At 59.3% G+C, this 17,969-nt stretch overlaps 2 protein-coding genes across 2 annotated transcripts; both read right to left on the bottom strand.

The window, feature by feature from the left end:
* Positions 1-3,443: 3,443 nt before the first annotated feature.
* Positions 3,444-4,319, bottom strand: LOC137674424 (caltrin-like protein 2). The gene is made up of 3 exons (XM_068419764.1): positions 4,245-4,319; positions 3,917-4,078; positions 3,444-3,710 (listed from the first exon to the last, which is right to left on the bottom strand). Exons 1-3 carry the CDS (start codon positions 4,306-4,308, stop codon positions 3,706-3,708), a joined length of 231 nt encoding a protein of 76 aa, XP_068275865.1. The 5' UTR covers positions 4,309-4,319; the 3' UTR covers positions 3,444-3,705.
* Positions 4,320-9,216: 4,897 nt separating this feature from the next.
* On the bottom strand, positions 9,217-15,821 carry MATN4 (matrilin 4). Its single transcript, XM_068419731.1, has 10 exons — positions 15,752-15,821; positions 14,060-14,629; positions 12,775-12,897; positions 12,186-12,308; positions 11,959-12,081; positions 11,705-11,827; positions 10,822-11,235; positions 10,314-10,466; positions 9,452-9,556; positions 9,217-9,275 (listed from the first exon to the last, which is right to left on the bottom strand). The coding sequence occupies exons 1-10, from the start codon at positions 15,819-15,821 to the stop codon at positions 9,217-9,219; spliced, it is 1,863 nt and encodes a 620-aa protein (XP_068275832.1).
* Between the last annotated feature and the right edge of the window lie 2,148 nt (positions 15,822-17,969).

Raw genomic sequence — 17,969 nt, 5'->3', positions numbered from 1 at the left:
TGCAGAGGCGTATAAACGTTTCTTCTGTGGTGGGGACCAGAAGGGTATTGACTCCTTTTCCCACCCAAAATCCTGCTGCTTCTCTGCAGAGATGAGGGTTGTGTGTAGCACCTGATGGGGGCAGAGCCACTGCTGCCTGGATCTGCTCAGCCCAGGGCTTTGCCTCCTCTGGGTTTGATGCGAGTGCTGCATCCTGCTGGGACTACAGCTTCCCACTCCTGGGCCAGGCTAGTTAAATAACCCTCCCTTTTCAAAGGTTTTCCAAGCTGGAGTAATTCTTATTAGGCTGGCTTGAATCATCTCTTGAAAAGGTCTCGCATCACTCTTGAGCACCAAACTGTTCTATATTCAGACCCTGATCACCCAGGCTGCTGAGCCAGAGCATAAAATATGCAGGGAGAAGGCTCCAAGAAAATATTAGAAGACGTTCATGTGTGCAAGGGGTGTGCTGTGGGTGAGACCTTACTCCTCCATCCTCTGCCCTGTCTCCATCTCAGAGTGGACCACAGTCCATTCCTGTATGGAGCAAGGCTGCCTCCGTGATGCCCATGGCTCCCCGGGGACCCCCTCTGGATCCATCCCCTGGGATGTCAGGGAGTGTTGGATGTTTCCTTTGGGATCGGTCCAAGAGTGACTGGCCCCAAAGGCCCTGTTTTGAGGGAAGAGGGAGGGAGCCTGACCTGCCCATGTGCAGGAGGAGCTGAGCGGCTCCCTGCCCTGCAATGGTGCTGCTGCTGTGACCTGCCATGATGGATGTTCCTAACCCAAAGCTGGGTCCTTGAGTGCAGCCTTTGCCCACCTTCCCAGCACCAGCCCTGATGGGCTCAACCCAGAAGAAGGTCCCACAGCAGCGAGTCCTGAGCTGTGGTAAGCCCCCAGACAGAGAGAACAAACCCCTCCATCTCCAGGCTGCTCCAGCCCTGGGGAAGCAGATGATGAGTGAAGAACCAGCATGGAAACATCTCCTCGCTGGCACAGGACTCGCTGCTTTTCCTGCTGTCTTGCTGGCATGTTCCTAGGATGCAGAGGGGAACTCCCTCCCTCCCCAGAGACCTGGATCTAAAGGATTTCCAGTCAAAACGTGCTGCCAGGAGCTACCACCGTGATCCTGCCCTGTGCGGGTTTTGGTGCATTGCCCAGCTCCTCCCGGGTGGGTGCTGGCTGCAGGGGAGGTACGGGTTAGTCTAACCCAGGGTGATGGGACCTCCCCAGTATGGCTGCAGTGGTGAGCTGGGTGTTGCTGGGAACGCTGTGCATGGTGGCAGGGACCTGTGCCTGGGGAGAGAAGGGCAGGGGATTTGTTGATGCAGGCGCATTGCCTCAGGGATTTCTAACTTGAAGTGCTCCTGAACAGCAAGAAGCAGGACTGGGGCAGACCAGATGTCCCCGTAGCATCCTCTGGCCCCACAGCCATCCCCTGGGCCAGCAGCTGGGTGACAGCGGTGACAAGGGCAAAGCTGGCTCTGTCCCAGGGCAGGGGGAGGGACCCCCCCAGGCTGTCACATGGAGATCTGGAGGCCTCACGCAGCAGTTTTTGGGAGGATGGAGCCTGCCTGGGCTGCTGCCTTGCCCTTGTCTCTGCGCAGGAGCTGCTGTGCTGGGCATGGCAGCCATGGGGTGTGTGGGGCCATGAGCACTGCCAGCTGAGAGGCACCCCATGCCTGGAGCTCTGTGTTTAATCAAACCAATTAGCAACTTAATCTTGTTAACAAACCAAGATAATTGCAGCATTATCAAATTAGCCAGCTGTATGGAAATGCCTGCTTAATAGCTGATAATAGCTGGGCCTGACGGAGGAGGGAGGGCTGGGATCTGTGACTAATGACCGGTGGGATGTGTCATCAGGCTTCCCTGCCCTGGCTGCTGCACCAGCCTGGTGTGGGGACAGCCAGGGGACTGCTGGGGCTGTGCCCCTGCCACCCCACGGCTTATGTGGCACAGCGCTTCCCACGGGGTGGGTGTGAGGATGGCAGGGAGATCTTCCTCCCACAGGAGGACACTGTACTGGTCAGAAGCAATGTCTGATTTCACACCGAATTTGGCTGATGAGCTCCCAGCCCTTGTTCTGCATGTCCCTGGTGTTTCCAGCCTCCCCTGGCACTGCAGGGGCTCTTCGCTTACCTCTGCCCTCCTTGGCTGAGCTAGGCAGAGAGGTGGTCTTTCACCATAGGGCTTCTTCCTTCTCAGTACTGAGTAATTCCTGAGTCTTTGCCTCCCTCCCTCCTGTTCTGCCATGGAAGGACTCGCTCCAGCAGATGATCCCCCCAGCCTTGGCCAGGGAGCTTCCAGTGGCTGCCTTGGGCCATGTAAGATGTCAATCCCACAGCCAGAGGTTTCATCCTCTCTGTCTGTGGTTGGCTTTGACTATCTGGCCAGTTCATGGTGCTCTCATTGCCTTGCTCGTGCCTGGCAGTGGGGACCATTAGCAGCAGCTCCTGCACCAGGCAGTGCCTGCGGGACGCTCCCCCTGGGCAGGGAGGTGTGAGGGGCTGGAGCTGGGCTGCTTGTGGGGTCTGCGCGCAGGTCCAAGGTGATGGAGGCAAAGGGCCTCCTCCCGGGCAGCCTTTCCCATGTCGTCCAGCACTCACTCATTTTCCTCTCTGTTCTCTCCAGTGTGTGCAGGCAGACCAGGCTCCTCTCCCAGTCTGGGCTGGGTCTGCCTGTTGATGGGACGTGCGAGCCTGGTGTCAGCCGTGGGGCCGGGCAGGGGCTGGCAGGCACTGTTTGCTGGGCATGGGCGCAGGCTGGGTGATGCTCTGTCCCTGCAGCCCGTGGGGCAACGCCTGGCCCTGCTGCTGCACTGGGCAGACACAGGCAGGTCCCTCGGGCTGCGCACGCTCTCTCCTGCTGCTGTTCCTCAGCATTTCCTGCGTTTTTGGCACTGGCACTCGGCTCTACAAAAATTACAAGAACCCCTTAGAGCTGTGGATTGTGCCCTGGCTTGAGGATTTCCCAGGCGACTTTCTTCAGATGACTTTTCCCTACCAGCTCAGGCCCAGTGAGGGGCTCAGCACCACTTGGTGTTGGGGTCTATGTAGCCCCCCTCCTCTGCCCTCCAGATGTGCCCCACATGGGGTACCCCCGGGGAGGCTCTGCCTCCTGCATCCCCCCGGGCAGGCAGGCTCAGTCCTCTCCCACAGCCCTGCCCGGCTTGGGGTGTGCCTGGGGGGGAACACGCTGCTCTCCAGGGCCCCTCGCAGCCTGCCAGGAGAGTCCCTTAAAGCATCCCATCATGTTTCCCTCCAACCCCTTCCCATCGCCCCCTCCTTCTGGGGTTGGATTTGCTCCCCAGAGCCAGCCCCTAACCACGCTGTGGGGCTGCAGACAGGCTGTTTTCATCCTCTTCCCCAGGCAGAAATTCTGGGATGGATGTAGCAGTGGGAGCGTGTGCTAGGATGGGCCTGGAGGAGGTGGGGGAAGGAGCTGCACATCATGAGCATCCCTGGGACACACCATTTTATTTGTTAAAACAGCAGCGGGGAAGGGGAGGGAGGAGGCGAGCAGGCAGCAAGTATCATCCTGCAGCAGCCATCAGCAGGGTGGTCCTGGAGCTGAGGTGGTCTCTGAGCACGGGCTGGTGGCTGTCCCCATCCTGGGAGGTGGAGTTGGGCAGGACAAGCCTTAGCAGAGGCATGGGCAGCTGGTTGGTGCTGAAGTGGCACGAGGATGCTGAGAAGGTGCTTGGTCTGTCCTGGGAGCAGGAGCTTACACTGGGGAAAGGGAGAGAAAGCCACAGGTTGGGTCTGGTGCTCAGAGTAACCCCCGCCCGTGTGTTCGGCCATCAGTCACCCCACCAGCCTGACAGTGGGGGGCTCTGGCAGCTGGAGACAGCTCCCTGCCCAGAGCCACTGTCACCGCATCCCCCCTCTGCCACCCAGGGAGGTGGACGCAGGATGGGGGGCCCCTGAGAGCCTACCGTAGGAGATGGGGACGGAAGGTGGGCGTGAGATGCATCTCAACCCGCAGAAGGACCGGCAGCACTTCTTGCCCTGCGGGCAGTGCCAGTCGGCGTAGCACTTGTTGGGTGGGTTGTGCATGGCGCAGGTGAAGCGGACGGGCGGGCAGGACCAGGCGCTGCCTGCCAGAGGAGACAGTGGTTGTTCCAGGCTGCCAGCAGCGGAGGGGCCCTGGGGAGATGCTCCCCAGCAAACGCCCCTCTCCTGTCCCCGAGGATCCCCGCAAACACGGCTCCTTCCCAGCCCCTGTGCTTTCCCTCCCTGTCCCCATCCCAGGACGTCCCGTACCTGTTGGCAGCTCTGCCCAGAGGATGAGCATCCCCACCAGGAGAAGGGCGGCCACCGTCTTCATGCTGCCGTGTCCCCGAGAGGTGTGAGTGTGGGGAGCTGGGGGACGGCGACATTTAAACCCTTGGGGAGTGGGGGGGTGGGCAATGGGGCTGGGCACGTGCCCAGGTTTGTACCTCTTTCCTCTGCTGTTGCACTGTGTTTTCCGGAAGCCTTTTGCACAAGATACAAACAGGATTGTTCGATTGCTCAAAAAGCTTTTGTTCCATTGCACAACGGTTCCCTGCAGCCACACCTGGGGCTGAGGGACCAGCCAAGGGGCGATGGGCCAGGGCATCATTCCCCAAGCAGGCTGGAGGTGGAGGAGCTGCTTCCTCCTGGACAGGTATGCTTCTCCAGGAGAAATCTACTACCTACTGAAAGAGGGGAGATTTAGATGAGATACTAGGAAGAAATTCTTTGCTGTGAGGGTGGTGAGACACTGGCCCAGGTTGCCCAGAGAAGCTGTGGCTGCCCCCTCTCTGGCAGTGTTCAAGGCCAGGTTGGATGGGGCTTGGAGCAACCTGGTCTGGTGGAAGGTGTCCCTGCCTGTGGTAGGGGGTTGGAACTAGATGGGCTTTAAAGTCCCTTCCAACCCAAACCAGTCTGTGATTCTGTGATTCTAAACCATTGTGGTGATTACGCTGTGTTCCCTTCTGGGGGGTCTGTTCTGTGGGTTTCCCCTGTACCTTGCTTCAACATGGACCTGTGAACCAAACCTTACAGCATGATCCAGACCAGCGTGGGGCTGCCTGTGCCTTCCCACGGATGATCCTACAAGGTTTTCCCAGAGGAACCTGCCCCAGCCCCAAACCCTCCTGGCTCGTGCTCTGCTGGTGTGGGGAAAGCAGCTTTGGCTCAGCCGAGGGTGAGTCTTTCCCAAGCTCTGTGGGGGTCACCTGGGCCCCAGCATCTTCTCTGGGGCACGTGGGAAGCAGGTTGGTGCTGGAAGAAAGTGGCTGGGTAGGAGCATTAGCTCCGCAGAGCCCTGTCATCAGCCAAACATCCCTGGTGTGACTGAGCCCTCCCTCTTCATGGTTGTAGGGATAAGGGGCTGTAGTCCTTGCTCAGAGGGCAAAGATCTCACCAGCCTTCAGGCCTCCATCTTCCCCCTCACAAGGAGATTGTACCCCCACCCCAGGCAAAGCTGTTTTCTTCAGGTGCTCTTGGGCAATGGGAAATTACCCCATTTCCCACCAGTGGGTCAACGTCCCCCTTGCCTTGTGTAACAGGTTCCTGGAACCTTTCTGTGGGATTTCTGGGGCTGCAGGAACCCGAGCTGTGCTGGAAATGGGCGCTGGGAATGCCCCGGGAGGAGAAGGCACCTGCAGCCAAATGCCCCGTGCTCCTGCAAAGGGCAGGCTGGGGCAGCCCCTGATTTCGCAACCAAGCAGGGCAAGGAGCAGCCAAAGCCCAGGCATCACCCCTACGTGCCCCACGCAGCCCCTGAGCCCCCCACCATCACCCAGCCCCTGGAGCCCCCGCTTTTCACCCAGGGCTTGGTGGGCATCTTGCCATGCCCTTTCCTGCTCAGATATCCCTTCTCATGTCTCGATGTGCCGTGTTAACTGGACCTTAATGTACTGGATATTTGTTAATTATTGTCTAGTTTCCCTAATGATTCTGTGCCTGCATTTAGCTCTTTGTAAAGTCATTTATTAAATAAGCGGGAGAGTATTTAGCCAACCCCAAAAAGACTTTCTGGGCCGTTCACCAACAATTTAGCACTTTCAAGGAGAAATACAAGCACTGGATTAATTTTTAAGCAATCCTTTGGTGTTCAGCTGCTGCTGGGGCTGGAGAGGACAGTGCTGTGCTCCCAGCTGGTGACAGGAGCTGGCTGAGGTGGTGCTTGGGGCTGCACCTCTCTCTGAGAGATGAGAAGACACCAAGGAGCGAGGCTTGGATTCAGCTGCAGAGGAGAAGCTGGGGGGGAAGAAATCCATCTGAAGGACTTTTGCTTGTGCTTTATCCATAGCAAGTCCATAGGGGAAAAGTCTAAAATCTGCGGCTATTGCAATAGCAATAACCCAGACCGTGCAGGCAGTTCTGGGCACAAATGCCAGCCCCTGGGTTGCCCCACCTCGGGGTGCCCAGGAAAAGGGGGTGCCCCCAGCCCAGTGCACCCTCATCAGCGCTGGTGTCTGGTGCCATCTAGTGAAAAGCCATTCATGAAGCTCTCCAGGACCACGGCCCTGCTCCCAGATGCCATCCCACAGCCTGTCCCAGGGATGCCTTCCCAAAAAAAAAATCCCACCTCAGCTGATGCCCAGCTCCTGCTGCTCTTCCCCATGCTGCCCACCTCCCCTCTCACACCTCCCCACCCATGCTGTGCCATCCCAGAGGCCACACCGTGCTGCCAGCCCTCCTCGAGCCCCCCCGTCTCACTGCCAGCCCAGCTCCACTTTGTCTACAACCTCCCTTAATATTTGCCACAATTACATGGGGCCAACCGAGGCTTAATCGTGCCCTCAGGGCGTGCCGTTATCTGCCCTAATCAAGCCTGTTATTAAATCCCAAACTCAACTAATTGCTTCCTTTTTTTTTTTTTAGGGAGCTGCGTACAAAGCAGGGAAGTCCCAGTCCCCCCCGTTTCAGGGTTGCAGTGCACCGCTGTGCCTTGTTGGTCACTGCTCTCTGTAGCAATAGGAGCTGGTTTGGATGTGGTTTGTGACCATCAGCACCATCCTAACCACCGCCCCGAGGGCTGTCTGCTGGGCTGTGAGGTATGTGAGAGGGATATGGGGGCTGGGAGGGGTGCATCGGTACTGACAAGTGGGTTGGGGGGCTGATGGGTGGGATATCGGGCTACCAGGAGGGCCATGGGGCTACCAGGAGGGCTGTGGGGCTGCCAGCTGGGATATGTGCAGAGCTAATCAATCAGTAGTGCTTTGTTTGCTGGCCCAGCAAACAGACATGATGAGGCTGCGAGTGCCCCAGCCCACGCCCCCTGGGACAAGAGCCCTGCTCACAAGCCATCAGAGCCCCACGCTGATCGGGGGAACCACAGCTTTTGATTGCATGTGGAAAAAGCTGCTCCTTGGCTCATAAAGCGAATACCTGAGCACTTCCCAGCTCCTCTCCCCGGAGCAGTCCCAGCAAACCCCACACCCCAGCCCAGGACCTGCTTTCACCCTCCTGCTCCTTGGCTCCAAATCCCAGCCCCAACCACACAAAACCTCGCCACATCCCAGCTCACACTCCCCTACAACACGTGTCCTGTGGAGCAAACCAGTCCTGGAAGGGTGATCAGCAGGATGTGTCCCCCCAGTCACCCCTGAAAGTGCTCTGTAAACCCACCAGGACTATTCACGGCAGCGGAAACACCCAGACTCTGCGCAGCAAAGTGGCCAAGGTGGGAGCTGGAGCCACTAACAGCGTCCCCGGGGAGAAGGAGCTGTGCCGAAGCGGTGTGTGCCCAGGGCTGTAACCCTCATCCTCCTCCCCCCACCAGCCCGGGGCGGCCCAGCACCCTGCCCAGCCCCGTGAGCACCCCCAGGCACATGAATCCATGCACCAATTGCTAGTTCAGAAGCAGCAGCTCCTCTCAGTCCCGCTTTGCTCTCACCTCCTGGTCCAGGACCAGCAAGCAAGGTGGGCACATGAAGGACCCCTCCAAAAACCTGCTGTGGACCCTATCCAGCTGCCTCTGCTGCATGCAGGAGCCAGGACTACGTGGAGACCGCCCTTCCCCTGGGTGTGGGACATGGGGCTACACCAAGGTGGGCTCCTGTGATTAAAAAGCCACCTCTGCACCATGCACCTGCGGGAGATGGTTCCCCCTGCCTCGGCATCCCTCCCCATGCAGCCAGCTAGGGACCTCGGTGGCTCTCCTGCCCCGAGCAGATGTGTCCCAGCACCAGGGCCATGTCCCCACAGGCGTAAGTGGCCCCGCACCCCTGACTTGGCACATTCACACCCCATAAAGCAGGCGCTGAGCTCCCCGTGCTCCCACAAGCGCAGGCTCCACTGAGAATGGTGACACGGCGTCCGTGCCACGCTGGCTCCCTCCAGCCCAGGCTGGTCTGCAGCACCCTGGGGTGCCCGTGGAGGAAGGATTTTCCCAAAGGATTTTTGGAGCCTGAGGACAGGGGCCCTTTGCAAAAGCCAGAGGCAGCTGTTCCGACGCAGAGATGCCTCCGCAGCCCAGCCGAAAGGAGAGGGACATGTCATACAAATCTTCAGGGTGTTTATTGTCAGGATAGAAATTTCTTTATATAAAAGTGTTTAAAAATAGCACTACCCTGCTCTCCAAATGAAATAGATATACACACACACATGTGAATATTTATAGAAAGAATTATTACCGGTTTGCTATGTGATTAAAAAAAAAAAAAGAGAAAACGACCGATTCCCAAACAATTCTGCCAAAATGGGGACAAGGGGATCTGCCGGTCCGTGCCGCCTGCTCTCCCGTGGGCACACACCCAGGCACCGTGCCGGGAGCTGCGTGGCACACGTCCCCTTGCCCTGCCCACCACCGGGCACCAGACGCCCAGGTGGCAGAAGCTCTCAGGGGACCATCACTGTAGGTTTATTTTTCTCTTGCAAAGCAGCTTGCAGGGTGTTGGGGGCTGGTTTATCCCAGCCGCTTTGGGAAGAGGCGGGTGTCACGTCTCCTCGGTCACAGCCCAGCCTGCCCACGCAGCCATCCCACCTCAGCCCAGACCTGCCAGTTCAGAGGAACAAGGCAATGGTGATGGCTGAACCCCTTGGCTTGGCAGCAGGGGGTCTTGTTCAAGTTCTTTTTTGGGTTGGTGTTTTGGTTTTTTTTTTTAGGATTTTTAGTTTTTTAAATACACTCCACATCCCCCTTGGGATTTTGCGATACAAGAACAAACACTGATGCTTTACAATAACCTAGCAATAACAATGCCACGTAGCTACTGCCCGTCCCCGTGCCCCAGCCGAGCACTGCAGCCCTCTGCAAGGATCACTTCTTGGTGGCAATCTGCTTTTCCAAGTCTTCGAGTCTGGCCGTCATCTGAGCAAGTGACCGTGCTAAGGAAACACCGTGAGCCGGGCGGTCTGCTGGGCAAAGGGCTTCTTTCCCTTGAAGGAACCTAGAACTTTCCCCGCTCCCCTTTATCCACCCAGAGAAGCTGTGTGCGGTCTGTCCCCCCGCTGCCCTGCACCCCAGCAAGCCCAGGCATCACCCCAAAGGATATTTTTCTCGGTCAGGCTCTGCAGGATGGCCACAGTGTTCGTCTGGAACTGCACCAGCGCCTCGCACTCACACGGGCTGCGGATCTCCGTCTCCCCTTTGCCCTCCTCTGTGACCGCGGGGGTTTGGGTGCAGTCAGAGCCATGGCCCCACGGTGCCCAGCTCTCCCCTGCTCCCACACAGCACGAGTCCCTTGTTCCTACAGCCACCTGCCAGGGCTGGACCTGAGCCTTAAGGCTCTCCCAATTTCTCCCCTTTTTCCAGCCCCACTCCTTTTTGCCCGGCTGCATCCCAGTGACCTCACTACCAGACATCGCACCAGACATCCCACAGAGCTGCCACATACGAGGTCACAGCATGCCAAGGACAGCCAGTGCCGAGCTTCGCTTTGCCTTCAAGCCAGGGTGGCAGGGGGGGTGTCACTGACCCCATGTCTGCAGACCCTGGGGGTCCCAAGAGCACTGGGGAGCCCTGCCTGCCCCAGGGCAGGGAGAATCCCACAGTAACCCAGCGTGGTCCTCCTCCACCCAGCACCAACAGGAGTGTAGGTCTGGACAAGGAGACGGGCCACCCTTGGAGCTGGGGCAGCACCCCTCAAGGCAGGGTGAGACCCCAGACTCTGCCCATGCAACAGCACCAGAGTGGATGCTCGTACACCATCCCCTTCATATTAAACCCCCCGGCTCCACCTCCTCCTCTTCCAAATGTCTCCACTGAGACCACAACAGCCTGATGAGATCCAGAGACACCCTAGGCTCACACTAGCCCAGCTTGGTCCTGGGGCACAAGACACAGGGTGACAGACACACAAACCACCCCTGCAGGGAGAGAAGGGCTCCCTCCAGCTCGGGGCTGGGGGCACCCACCTGGGCAGACGTTCAGCTTGAAGTTCTCCACGAGGTGGGTCATGGTGGTGAAGTCTGCCGAGTAGGAGAAGTGCTGCTCCACCGGCTCGGAGGCGATCGCCCTCAGCTCCTCTTCCACGGCCTTGCCGACACCCACAGCGAACATGACGATCCCTGCGTGGCAAGGATGGATCCTGAGCACTGCGCCAGCCCCCCCGCACCAAGCAGTCCCAAGCCCAGAGGGAGCAAAGCCGAGGACGCAGGATTTCACCTGAGCTTCCCAAACACAGGGCAGGAATCTGGGAAGGACGGGCAGGAGCGTGGCACTCCCACCACGGCGCAGGCTGCCGCACGAAGGGTGCTGCTCAGAGCACCCCGTGACCACGGCAGGGGCACATCTGCCCTGCAGACCTGGGCGATGCAGCACCCCAAGGCTGGATGCCACAGCCACTCCCAGAGCCAGCCTCCCCGAGGAACCCTCCTGAGATGCCCACAGCACTGCAATCTGGGGTTCCCCAGCCCCCCGCACCTGACTCCTTTGCTCTCCTGGCCCATTCGGAGATGTCGTCCTGGGAGCGCCCGTCCGTGAAGACGAGCCCGATTCTGGGCACGTTGTGGGAGAGAGGCCTGGCACCTTCCAGCTCGGAGAAGCTGTGCTCCACCATGTGCTTGAGGGCAAGGCCCGTCATGGTGCCTTTCTCCATGTACTCCACCTCCATCACCGCCTTCTTGATCTCGTCCGCGCTGTGGTACTTGTTGAGGGGGAACTCGGTGCGGACGCGGCTGGAGTACTGCACCAGCCCCACCCGCGTGCCGTGGGGGGACACCTCCAGCAGGTCCACGATGCGGTTCACAAACTGCTTCACCAGCTCGAAGTTTTGGGGCCGGACGCTCTTGGAGCCATCGATCACCATCACCAGGTCAACATGCCCAGCCCCGCACTCTGTGGGCACAGGGGGAAGGTGAGAAGGGACCAGCCAGGCCACGGTCACCATTAGGATGAAGATGCCCAGGGCTGGGGCAGAGCTGCTGGGCTTCAGGACACTATGTGGACCCCCTGGATCTGCAGCTGAGGTGAGGCCGGGAAGCAGGGCAAAGCACGCCCAGGGGTCTCAGCCCAAAAACCTCCACTGCCACCCCCGCGCCCCCTGAAAGCCTTTCCTAGCTCTCCCTCTTCCTGAACCTTTCCTCAAAGCTCCTGTTGCATGTTCTGGGCCATGTGTCTGAGGACACAAGCCCACACCCATCCCCACAGCAGCTGGGGTGCTCCTCCAAGCCCAGCCAGCTCTCCATCCTCCTTCCAACCCAGTTCAAAGTCCCGCTCAGACCCCCAGCCTAGTTTCAGGTAAGCCCTCGCCAGGAGCACAGAGCCCAGACAAGGAGGACGCCAGGAGCCACGTCCCGGTACTCACTGCTGCACGCCTTGCCGTCAGCCTGGAGCTGCTGGCCCTCGGGGCACACGCAGCGGTAGGAGCCCTCCGTGCTCACGCACTTGAACTCGCAGCCGTGATCCACCCCGTTGCAGAGGTCGGTGGCTGGAAGACAAGCCAAGGGCAGAGGGTTATCCCCACCCAGGTGGGGTGGCCCAGGAACAGCCCTTCCCCTGGGGACCGGGCAGGACATAAAGGTACTGCAGCCTGTGCCGCAGCGGGGTGCCGGGACGTACCCCTGCAGGACCTGGCGTCGGGCTGCAGCGTGAACCCCCTGCGGCAGCGGCAGTAGTGCCCGCTGGGGATGCTCACGCACTCGTGCTGGCAGCTGTGGTTTCCGAAGCTGCAGTAATCGATCACTGGTGAGAGAAGGAGAGGGGTGGGCAGACAGGGAAGGACAAGAGAAGGAGAGGGAGAGCGAGAAGCAAATGAAGAAGGGACAGGAAAGGAGAGGGCCACTCACGAGAGCAGCTCCTCTTGTCCTGGTTGAGGTAGTAACCCGCGCGGCAGCGGCACGAGTAGGACCCCCGAGCGCTGACGCACTGGTGCTGACAGCCGTGTCTCCCATCCGCACAGGCATCGATGGCTGCGGGGGAACAGGACACCCATCACCCTCCTGCCCTGGTCTCCCCGGGGCAGCCGAGCAGGGGCTGCTCCAGGGCTTTGAGGAAGCTCCCAGCACCCTAACCCAAGAAGGACAAGTCCCAGGGTGGTGGCTGGAACCAACTTTGCACTCAAAGTACAGGGCCAAAACACTGTGCACTCGGGCTGAGACATGCATCCTCTGGTACCCACTGCCTGGAGCTCCCTCAGGTGGCAGCCAGTTGTGCCCACTTGAGCCCCAAGTGTCCCATCCCAGAGAGGTGACCAGGATTTAGCAATGCTGAGCACCATCCACAGCCACTACAGACCCAGGAGGCTGCGGGCCCGGTGAACGGAGCACCCAGGCTGCTGCTGGCCTTGCAGGGTCCTCTGCTGTGGTTCAGTTTCCCTCCGTGAGACCTGTAACTACGAGTCGTCTATAAAAGTTAGGATAAAAAAAGGGGTTTTACGGGAACAGGTCCTTCCGTCCACGTTGAGCTTGTAGCCTGGGTTGCATTCGCAGTAGAAGGAGCCGGGGATGCTGATGCAGCTGTGCTGGCAGCCATGCTCCTGCTCCACGCACATGTCCACTCCTGCAAGGCAGAAATGGCATCAGAGCGGCCCGTGGGCATGATGGATAAGTGGGGACCCCAGCTCCGGCACGTGCCCTGTCCCTGCAGCCAAAGCCACCGGGATGACCCGCACGGCCCCGGCCCTTCCAGCCCCAGCGCTCACCCACTGATTTCAGTGCACGGACACCACGTGGGGCAGGTGGCTGAACCGCCTCGGCTTTCAGACCTACCCCAGCACTAAATCAACGCTCAATATTAACAGATACTGTTGATAGCTTGAGCTGGAAGCAGGGACCAGGGCAGGCAGGTGACGGGCAGGGCGTTGTAAGCAAAGGCACGAGGTGCAGGAGCCCATCAGGCCCCCGGAGGGCAATACCTGGTCAGCCCTGGCCCCTGCCCCACACGCCGCGGCACTGAGGCAGCCCTGCAGGCACGCATGTGCCCCTGGCGAGGAAACGCTGCCTGAAGAGGCTGGCAGCTGCCTTCTGCCCTTACACAGAGGCTGGAGCACATGAGCAAGGTCCTGCCAGCCCACTGCAGGGCCAGGTCTCCAGCAAAGCCCGCCAGCACAGGAGGGGACAGACAAGTCCCAGTCTGCAAGCTCCTGACCCGTGCCAGCACAGCCACGGTGTGAACCAGCCTCCCGGCTCCCAGCCGAGCCCGGCCGGCCGCTCCAGAGCAGCTCCACGCAGCCAGGGTTTTATTGAACACAGATGTGCACGCAGCAGATGCCACGCACGTGTCTGCGTAGGAGGAGACCCTGCTAGAGCCACGTCGAAACGTATACAGGGCTCTGGGACGTGTCACCCCTCCCTGTCACACACAGGGAAACCAGCTCCACGTTTCCTGCTCTTCAATATTCCCATCACTGCTGTTATCGTGTCCTGGCTTGGAGAAGAGCTACTGGGCATGAGTGAAGAAAAGCGTTTGCTTGCGATGATTTCAAAGCTTTCCTTATCTCAGCCCTGCAAAGGAAAGGTGAACAAGAGGAAAGAGCAAGAGGAGAGGTGAGCAAGATGGGATGCCTGTCCCAGTATCCCATCAGGGAGGCTGCTTCCCTGTCCACGCTGCTCCTAGCCAGGGCAGCCACCCCCAACACCCCTGTGAAGGTCACCTTCTAGCCCGGGTGAGGAGCAGACACCAGGGCCACCCTTGCCACCCCACAGCCGTGGCTCTCACCCACCGCAGAGCTTGTCCTGGAACTGCTTCCCAAACTGCTGGATGAGCTCGAAGGACTCCACCAGGAAGACGTGCTCCTCCAGCGGTGGCGAGGCCATGGCCCGCAGCGAGTTCATGTCTGCCCGCTGGACACCCACGGCGTAGATCTCGATGCCAGCGTTCCGCGCCTGGGTGGCCACCTCGGTGACGCGGTCCTGGGGCCGTCCGTCTGTCACGATGATGGCAATGCGGGGGATCTTCTTGTGCAGAGGGCGTGCGCCCTCCTGCGTGGTGAAGGCCACGTTCATGGCGTACTGGATGGCCAGCCCCGTCATGGTGCCCTGGGCCAGCGGGACGATGCTGTTGATGGCCTTCTCCATGTCCGCCCGCGTGAAGAAGGTCTTGAGGGAGAAGATGTTCTGCACCTGGCTGGAGTACTGGATCACCCCCACCCGCGTGGCGTTGGGGCCCACGTCCAGGCTGCCGATGATGTCTATCATGAACTGCCGCATGGTCTCGAACTCGAAGGGGCGCACGCTGCGGGAGCTGTCGATCACAAACACGATGTCCAGGGGGCCCGTCCGGCACTTCAGGGCTGGAAGGGGGCAAAGAGACGGCTCAGCCTCACGGCTGCCTGTGGGGAGCAGGGCTGGGAGCGGGGACATTCCTGTCGGGTGGCTTGAGGGGTGCTCAGTGGGGGATGGAGAGGGCAGGTCTGGGCAGCTCCCACCAACCAGCACCTTCCCACTGCCAAACAAACCCATGGAGGGTGCTGGCAGAGTGGGAGCAGGAACAACAGGCTGGGGAGACATGCCCTGGCCATGGGGCTATGGGGAAATGGCAGTGTCCCCTCCTCCCCGACACTGTCCCTGCAGTCAGACCCAGCTCCAGCCTCCCCTGGTTTTTACTGCATTTTGCCAGTTTCTGCCTAAAACCAGGGCTTGCTTTGTTGTCTTGGGTTTTGGGGTTTTTTTTAAGGGATGAGACAGTGAAAAGCCCAGCTAAGGGCATGCACACAGTGGCGATCGAGCCAAAGAGCCTCTCTTGGACATATGGGCGCTACTTGCAGTGCAAACCAGGAGAGTGTTTCGTGAGTGAAATGCCAATGAACATATTTTGCTTGGCTTGTGTGTACCCACGCCTGGGAGAATTTGGCCCTAACGGTAAGCAAACACTTTGAGTCCTCATGGGATGATGCCCTGACCCAGGCTGGCATCTCAGCTACTCCGAAGGTCTGAGACATACCCAGCTCCTTCCTGTGTTCGGTGCCTTCACTCTTTTTAAACTGGAATTGATTTATCTCCCTCTGCCCTGGGAGGAGAGAGGCTGGTGCCCCAGGGTTGGCTTTGTCCCCCCATCAGTAGACCCATGCAAGGAGGGTGTCCCCCCTCACGCCTGTGCCTCCTGCCAAGGTCGGAGCCAGCGGGCAGGAGGGTGACAAGCCCTGAGCTGGGTTGTGCCAAGGCTGAGGACGTGCCCGGAGCAAGTGGCACCAGACCCACCACGCTGGGGCCAGGCTCGTGCTCCTGCTCCCCTGGGCAGCGCTGGGAGGTTCGGGTCCCATGCCTGGGGGGATCCTCCGTCCTCCTGGGGATGCCCCCGAAGAAAAAGCATCAGGTCCCCCCACCTCAAGCAGCAAGCCACCCTCTGAGGGCTTCACTGCCCTGACAGCCTCACTTCTCTCTCCTGCAGGCAATTCCCACCGGCTGGGGCTCACCTGCAGGTCTGGGTCTGGCTTCCAGCGTCGTCAGGAGAAGCAGGAGAGGGGCAACAGGCAGGAGCTTCATCACGGCTCTGCGAGACCACACGGCTCCGGGGCTGGGGGGACTCACTGCAGGGAGAGGACAACGTCGCAATCAGTGCTGAGGGTGGGCTGAGCCACGGGGCCACGCTCAGCTGTGCTGGGTGTCCCCAGGCAGCGCCAAAACCCCTGTGCAGCAGCAGTTGTGACAGATCCATCCCCAAACTCCTCTGAACCCACGTGAGACTTTTCCCATTCGAGGACTGGCAGTCTCAGCACAGCTAAATTTCATTACAGCAGCAACCATCCGCCAAAGGGTCTGATTTTCTGCTCTGGGTGGAGTTGGCCATCGGACAAGCCTTATTTTCACTCGCAAACCAGGCGGGTGGGATGTTCAGCCAAAGGCTTTTCCGCTGGCGGTGCGGCTGCTCTCCGCAGCCAGCCAGAGACTGGGGAAGCTGCGCCCGGGGCCGCACAGCACCAGCCCTCCCGACGCTCCCTCCACACCACAGTGTGCTGGGAAGAGAAGCCCCCAAATCAAATGCCAGTGCAGGCAAAACCCCCTCGGAAGTCTCTCAAAGTCACCGGCAAAGATCATTTTTCCAAGAAGCTCCATAAATTTATTTTCTGCCTTTTTCCACACTACCTTTGGAGAGCAGGGAGCAGAAGCCTCCACAGGCACAGGGCTAAGGATGCCTGCGCAGATGGGCTTGTACCCGTTCCCCCGGGCAGGGTGCTGGGTGAAGCACTGCCAGCCCACTGCTCTCCTTCTCCGCATCACCCCAGGGGACCCCTCCGCTCTGCCACTGGCGCTTTGCAGCTCTCCCCAGTCTGGGGTAGGATAGATGAGCAAAAGACATTTACACCCCTTACCCAAAACCTCACCTGTCACTTGCCTCCCTCCCTGCCCACCTCTGTGTTACCTTGCCTTGCCTGGCTCCTCCAATGACACAGATTTATTTGGTTTATTTTTATTCCAGCTCTGGTTGGAAACCCAAGGTGCTGGGTGGGGGGAAATGCCACACTTAATGCGGCTTCCCCCGGGAGACATGCAGCGCCGTGACCCGGCACAGATACTGGAAGGGTGCTTTTAAAAAAAGCCCACGGAAATTCATTTTATCGGTAGTTATCAGCTGATATTTATTTAGCCCCAGGAGGTCTCAGTTGTAATTCATCACCAGGGTTGCCGTTTAATTGCTCAGTGGTTACGTGCAACCCTGAACCTCACGTATTTGATAGCAGCAACACTGATAATAGGTTTCACAGCTGCATCTTAAAATTGTCTCCAGACCCAGTGCTCACACCTGAAAAATGATATTGAAGAATTAGGACAGAAAAGGGCTACGAGAGGAAACTGGGATCCAGAATACCAGTCTCAAAGTGAGGGACACAGCCCTTTCCCGGCGAGTGTGAGCAGCCCAGCCAGCCCCTCCTATTCCAGCTTCGTTTCCCCTTTTATTTAGCAGATTCTTTTTCCAGCAATGCTTTTTTGGGGGGGAGAAAGCACTCACTAACCACTACATATTCGGGGGACAGCTATGCCACCTATAACGTTCCTGCAGCTCTCCAGGCCTCCCTGCAATGGCAGGCTGGCACACAGCCTGCGTCTCGCAGCATCCAGATCGCTTCAAAGCCAGCCCAGAGAGAGGAATGAGCTCTCGGGCCAGGAATCAAGGAGGAGAAAACCAGTTCACGACTGATCTATTTTTAACAGCATCTCAGTATTTATGGGTCTTTGGATGAAGTCTTGGCATCCTCCGCAGCTGGAGGGGCTGAGGCTGCCTGGACAGGGCAGGGCATGGCGGCTCAGCCATGCATCCAGCGCTGGTCCTGGCAGCGCAGACCCAGCCTAGGACAGTGCCCTGGTCCCCGATTCAGTGTAACACCCAGCCCTGCCCCAGCTGCAAGGCTGATGGGGAAACAAAGCTGACAGGACAGATGCCCCCGAGTATCTCTCCCACCATCCCACGCTGGGCAACCTCCCCTATTACTCGCTGTCTTCCCTCCCCTGGAGCTGACTTGCAGCCCCATGGGGGTTCCCCCCCACCCCGAGGGCTCCCACAACCCCCCCGAGCCCCCTGTCAGCACCCGGGGGGCAGGAGGGAGATGGGTGGGAAGCGACCGGCTGGCAGGCAGGTGCTGCGAGGCAAGGCAAACACGGCGCCGGCTGCAGCGCCGGAGACCTTGAGATAAC

Source organism: Nyctibius grandis, chromosome 28, assembly GCF_013368605.1.
Source record: "Nyctibius grandis isolate bNycGra1 chromosome 28, bNycGra1.pri, whole genome shotgun sequence".
In the NCBI taxonomy this organism is placed as follows: domain Eukaryota; kingdom Metazoa; phylum Chordata; class Aves; order Nyctibiiformes; family Nyctibiidae; genus Nyctibius; species Nyctibius grandis.
This window is presented reverse-complemented; position numbering and strand designations above follow the sequence as displayed.

What these genes read in the sequence shown, in the direction of transcription:
- MATN4 (XM_068419731.1), bottom strand. Translation starts at nt 15,821, where the DNA reads ATGAAGCTCCTGCCTGTTGCCCCTCTCCTGCTTCTCCTGACGACGCTG. An exon ending in GTTCCAGGACAAGCTCTGCG is followed by an intron (nt 12,898 to 14,059) that starts GTGGGTGAGAGC and finishes TCTGCCTTGCAG; the next exon opens with GAGTGGACATGTGCGTGGAG. An exon ending in CGACGCCAGGTCCTGCAGGG is followed by an intron (nt 11,828 to 11,958) that starts GTACGTCCCGGC and finishes CTTGTCTTCCAG; the next exon opens with CCACCGACCTCTGCAACGGG.
- LOC137674424 (XM_068419764.1), bottom strand. Translation starts at nt 4,308, where the DNA reads ATGAAGACGGTGGCCGCCCTTCTCCTGGTGGGGATGCTCATCCTCTGG. An exon ending in CTGGGCAGAGCTGCCAACAG is followed by an intron (nt 4,079 to 4,244) that starts GTACGGGACGTC and finishes CTCCTCTGGCAG; the next exon opens with GCAGCGCCTGGTCCTGCCCG.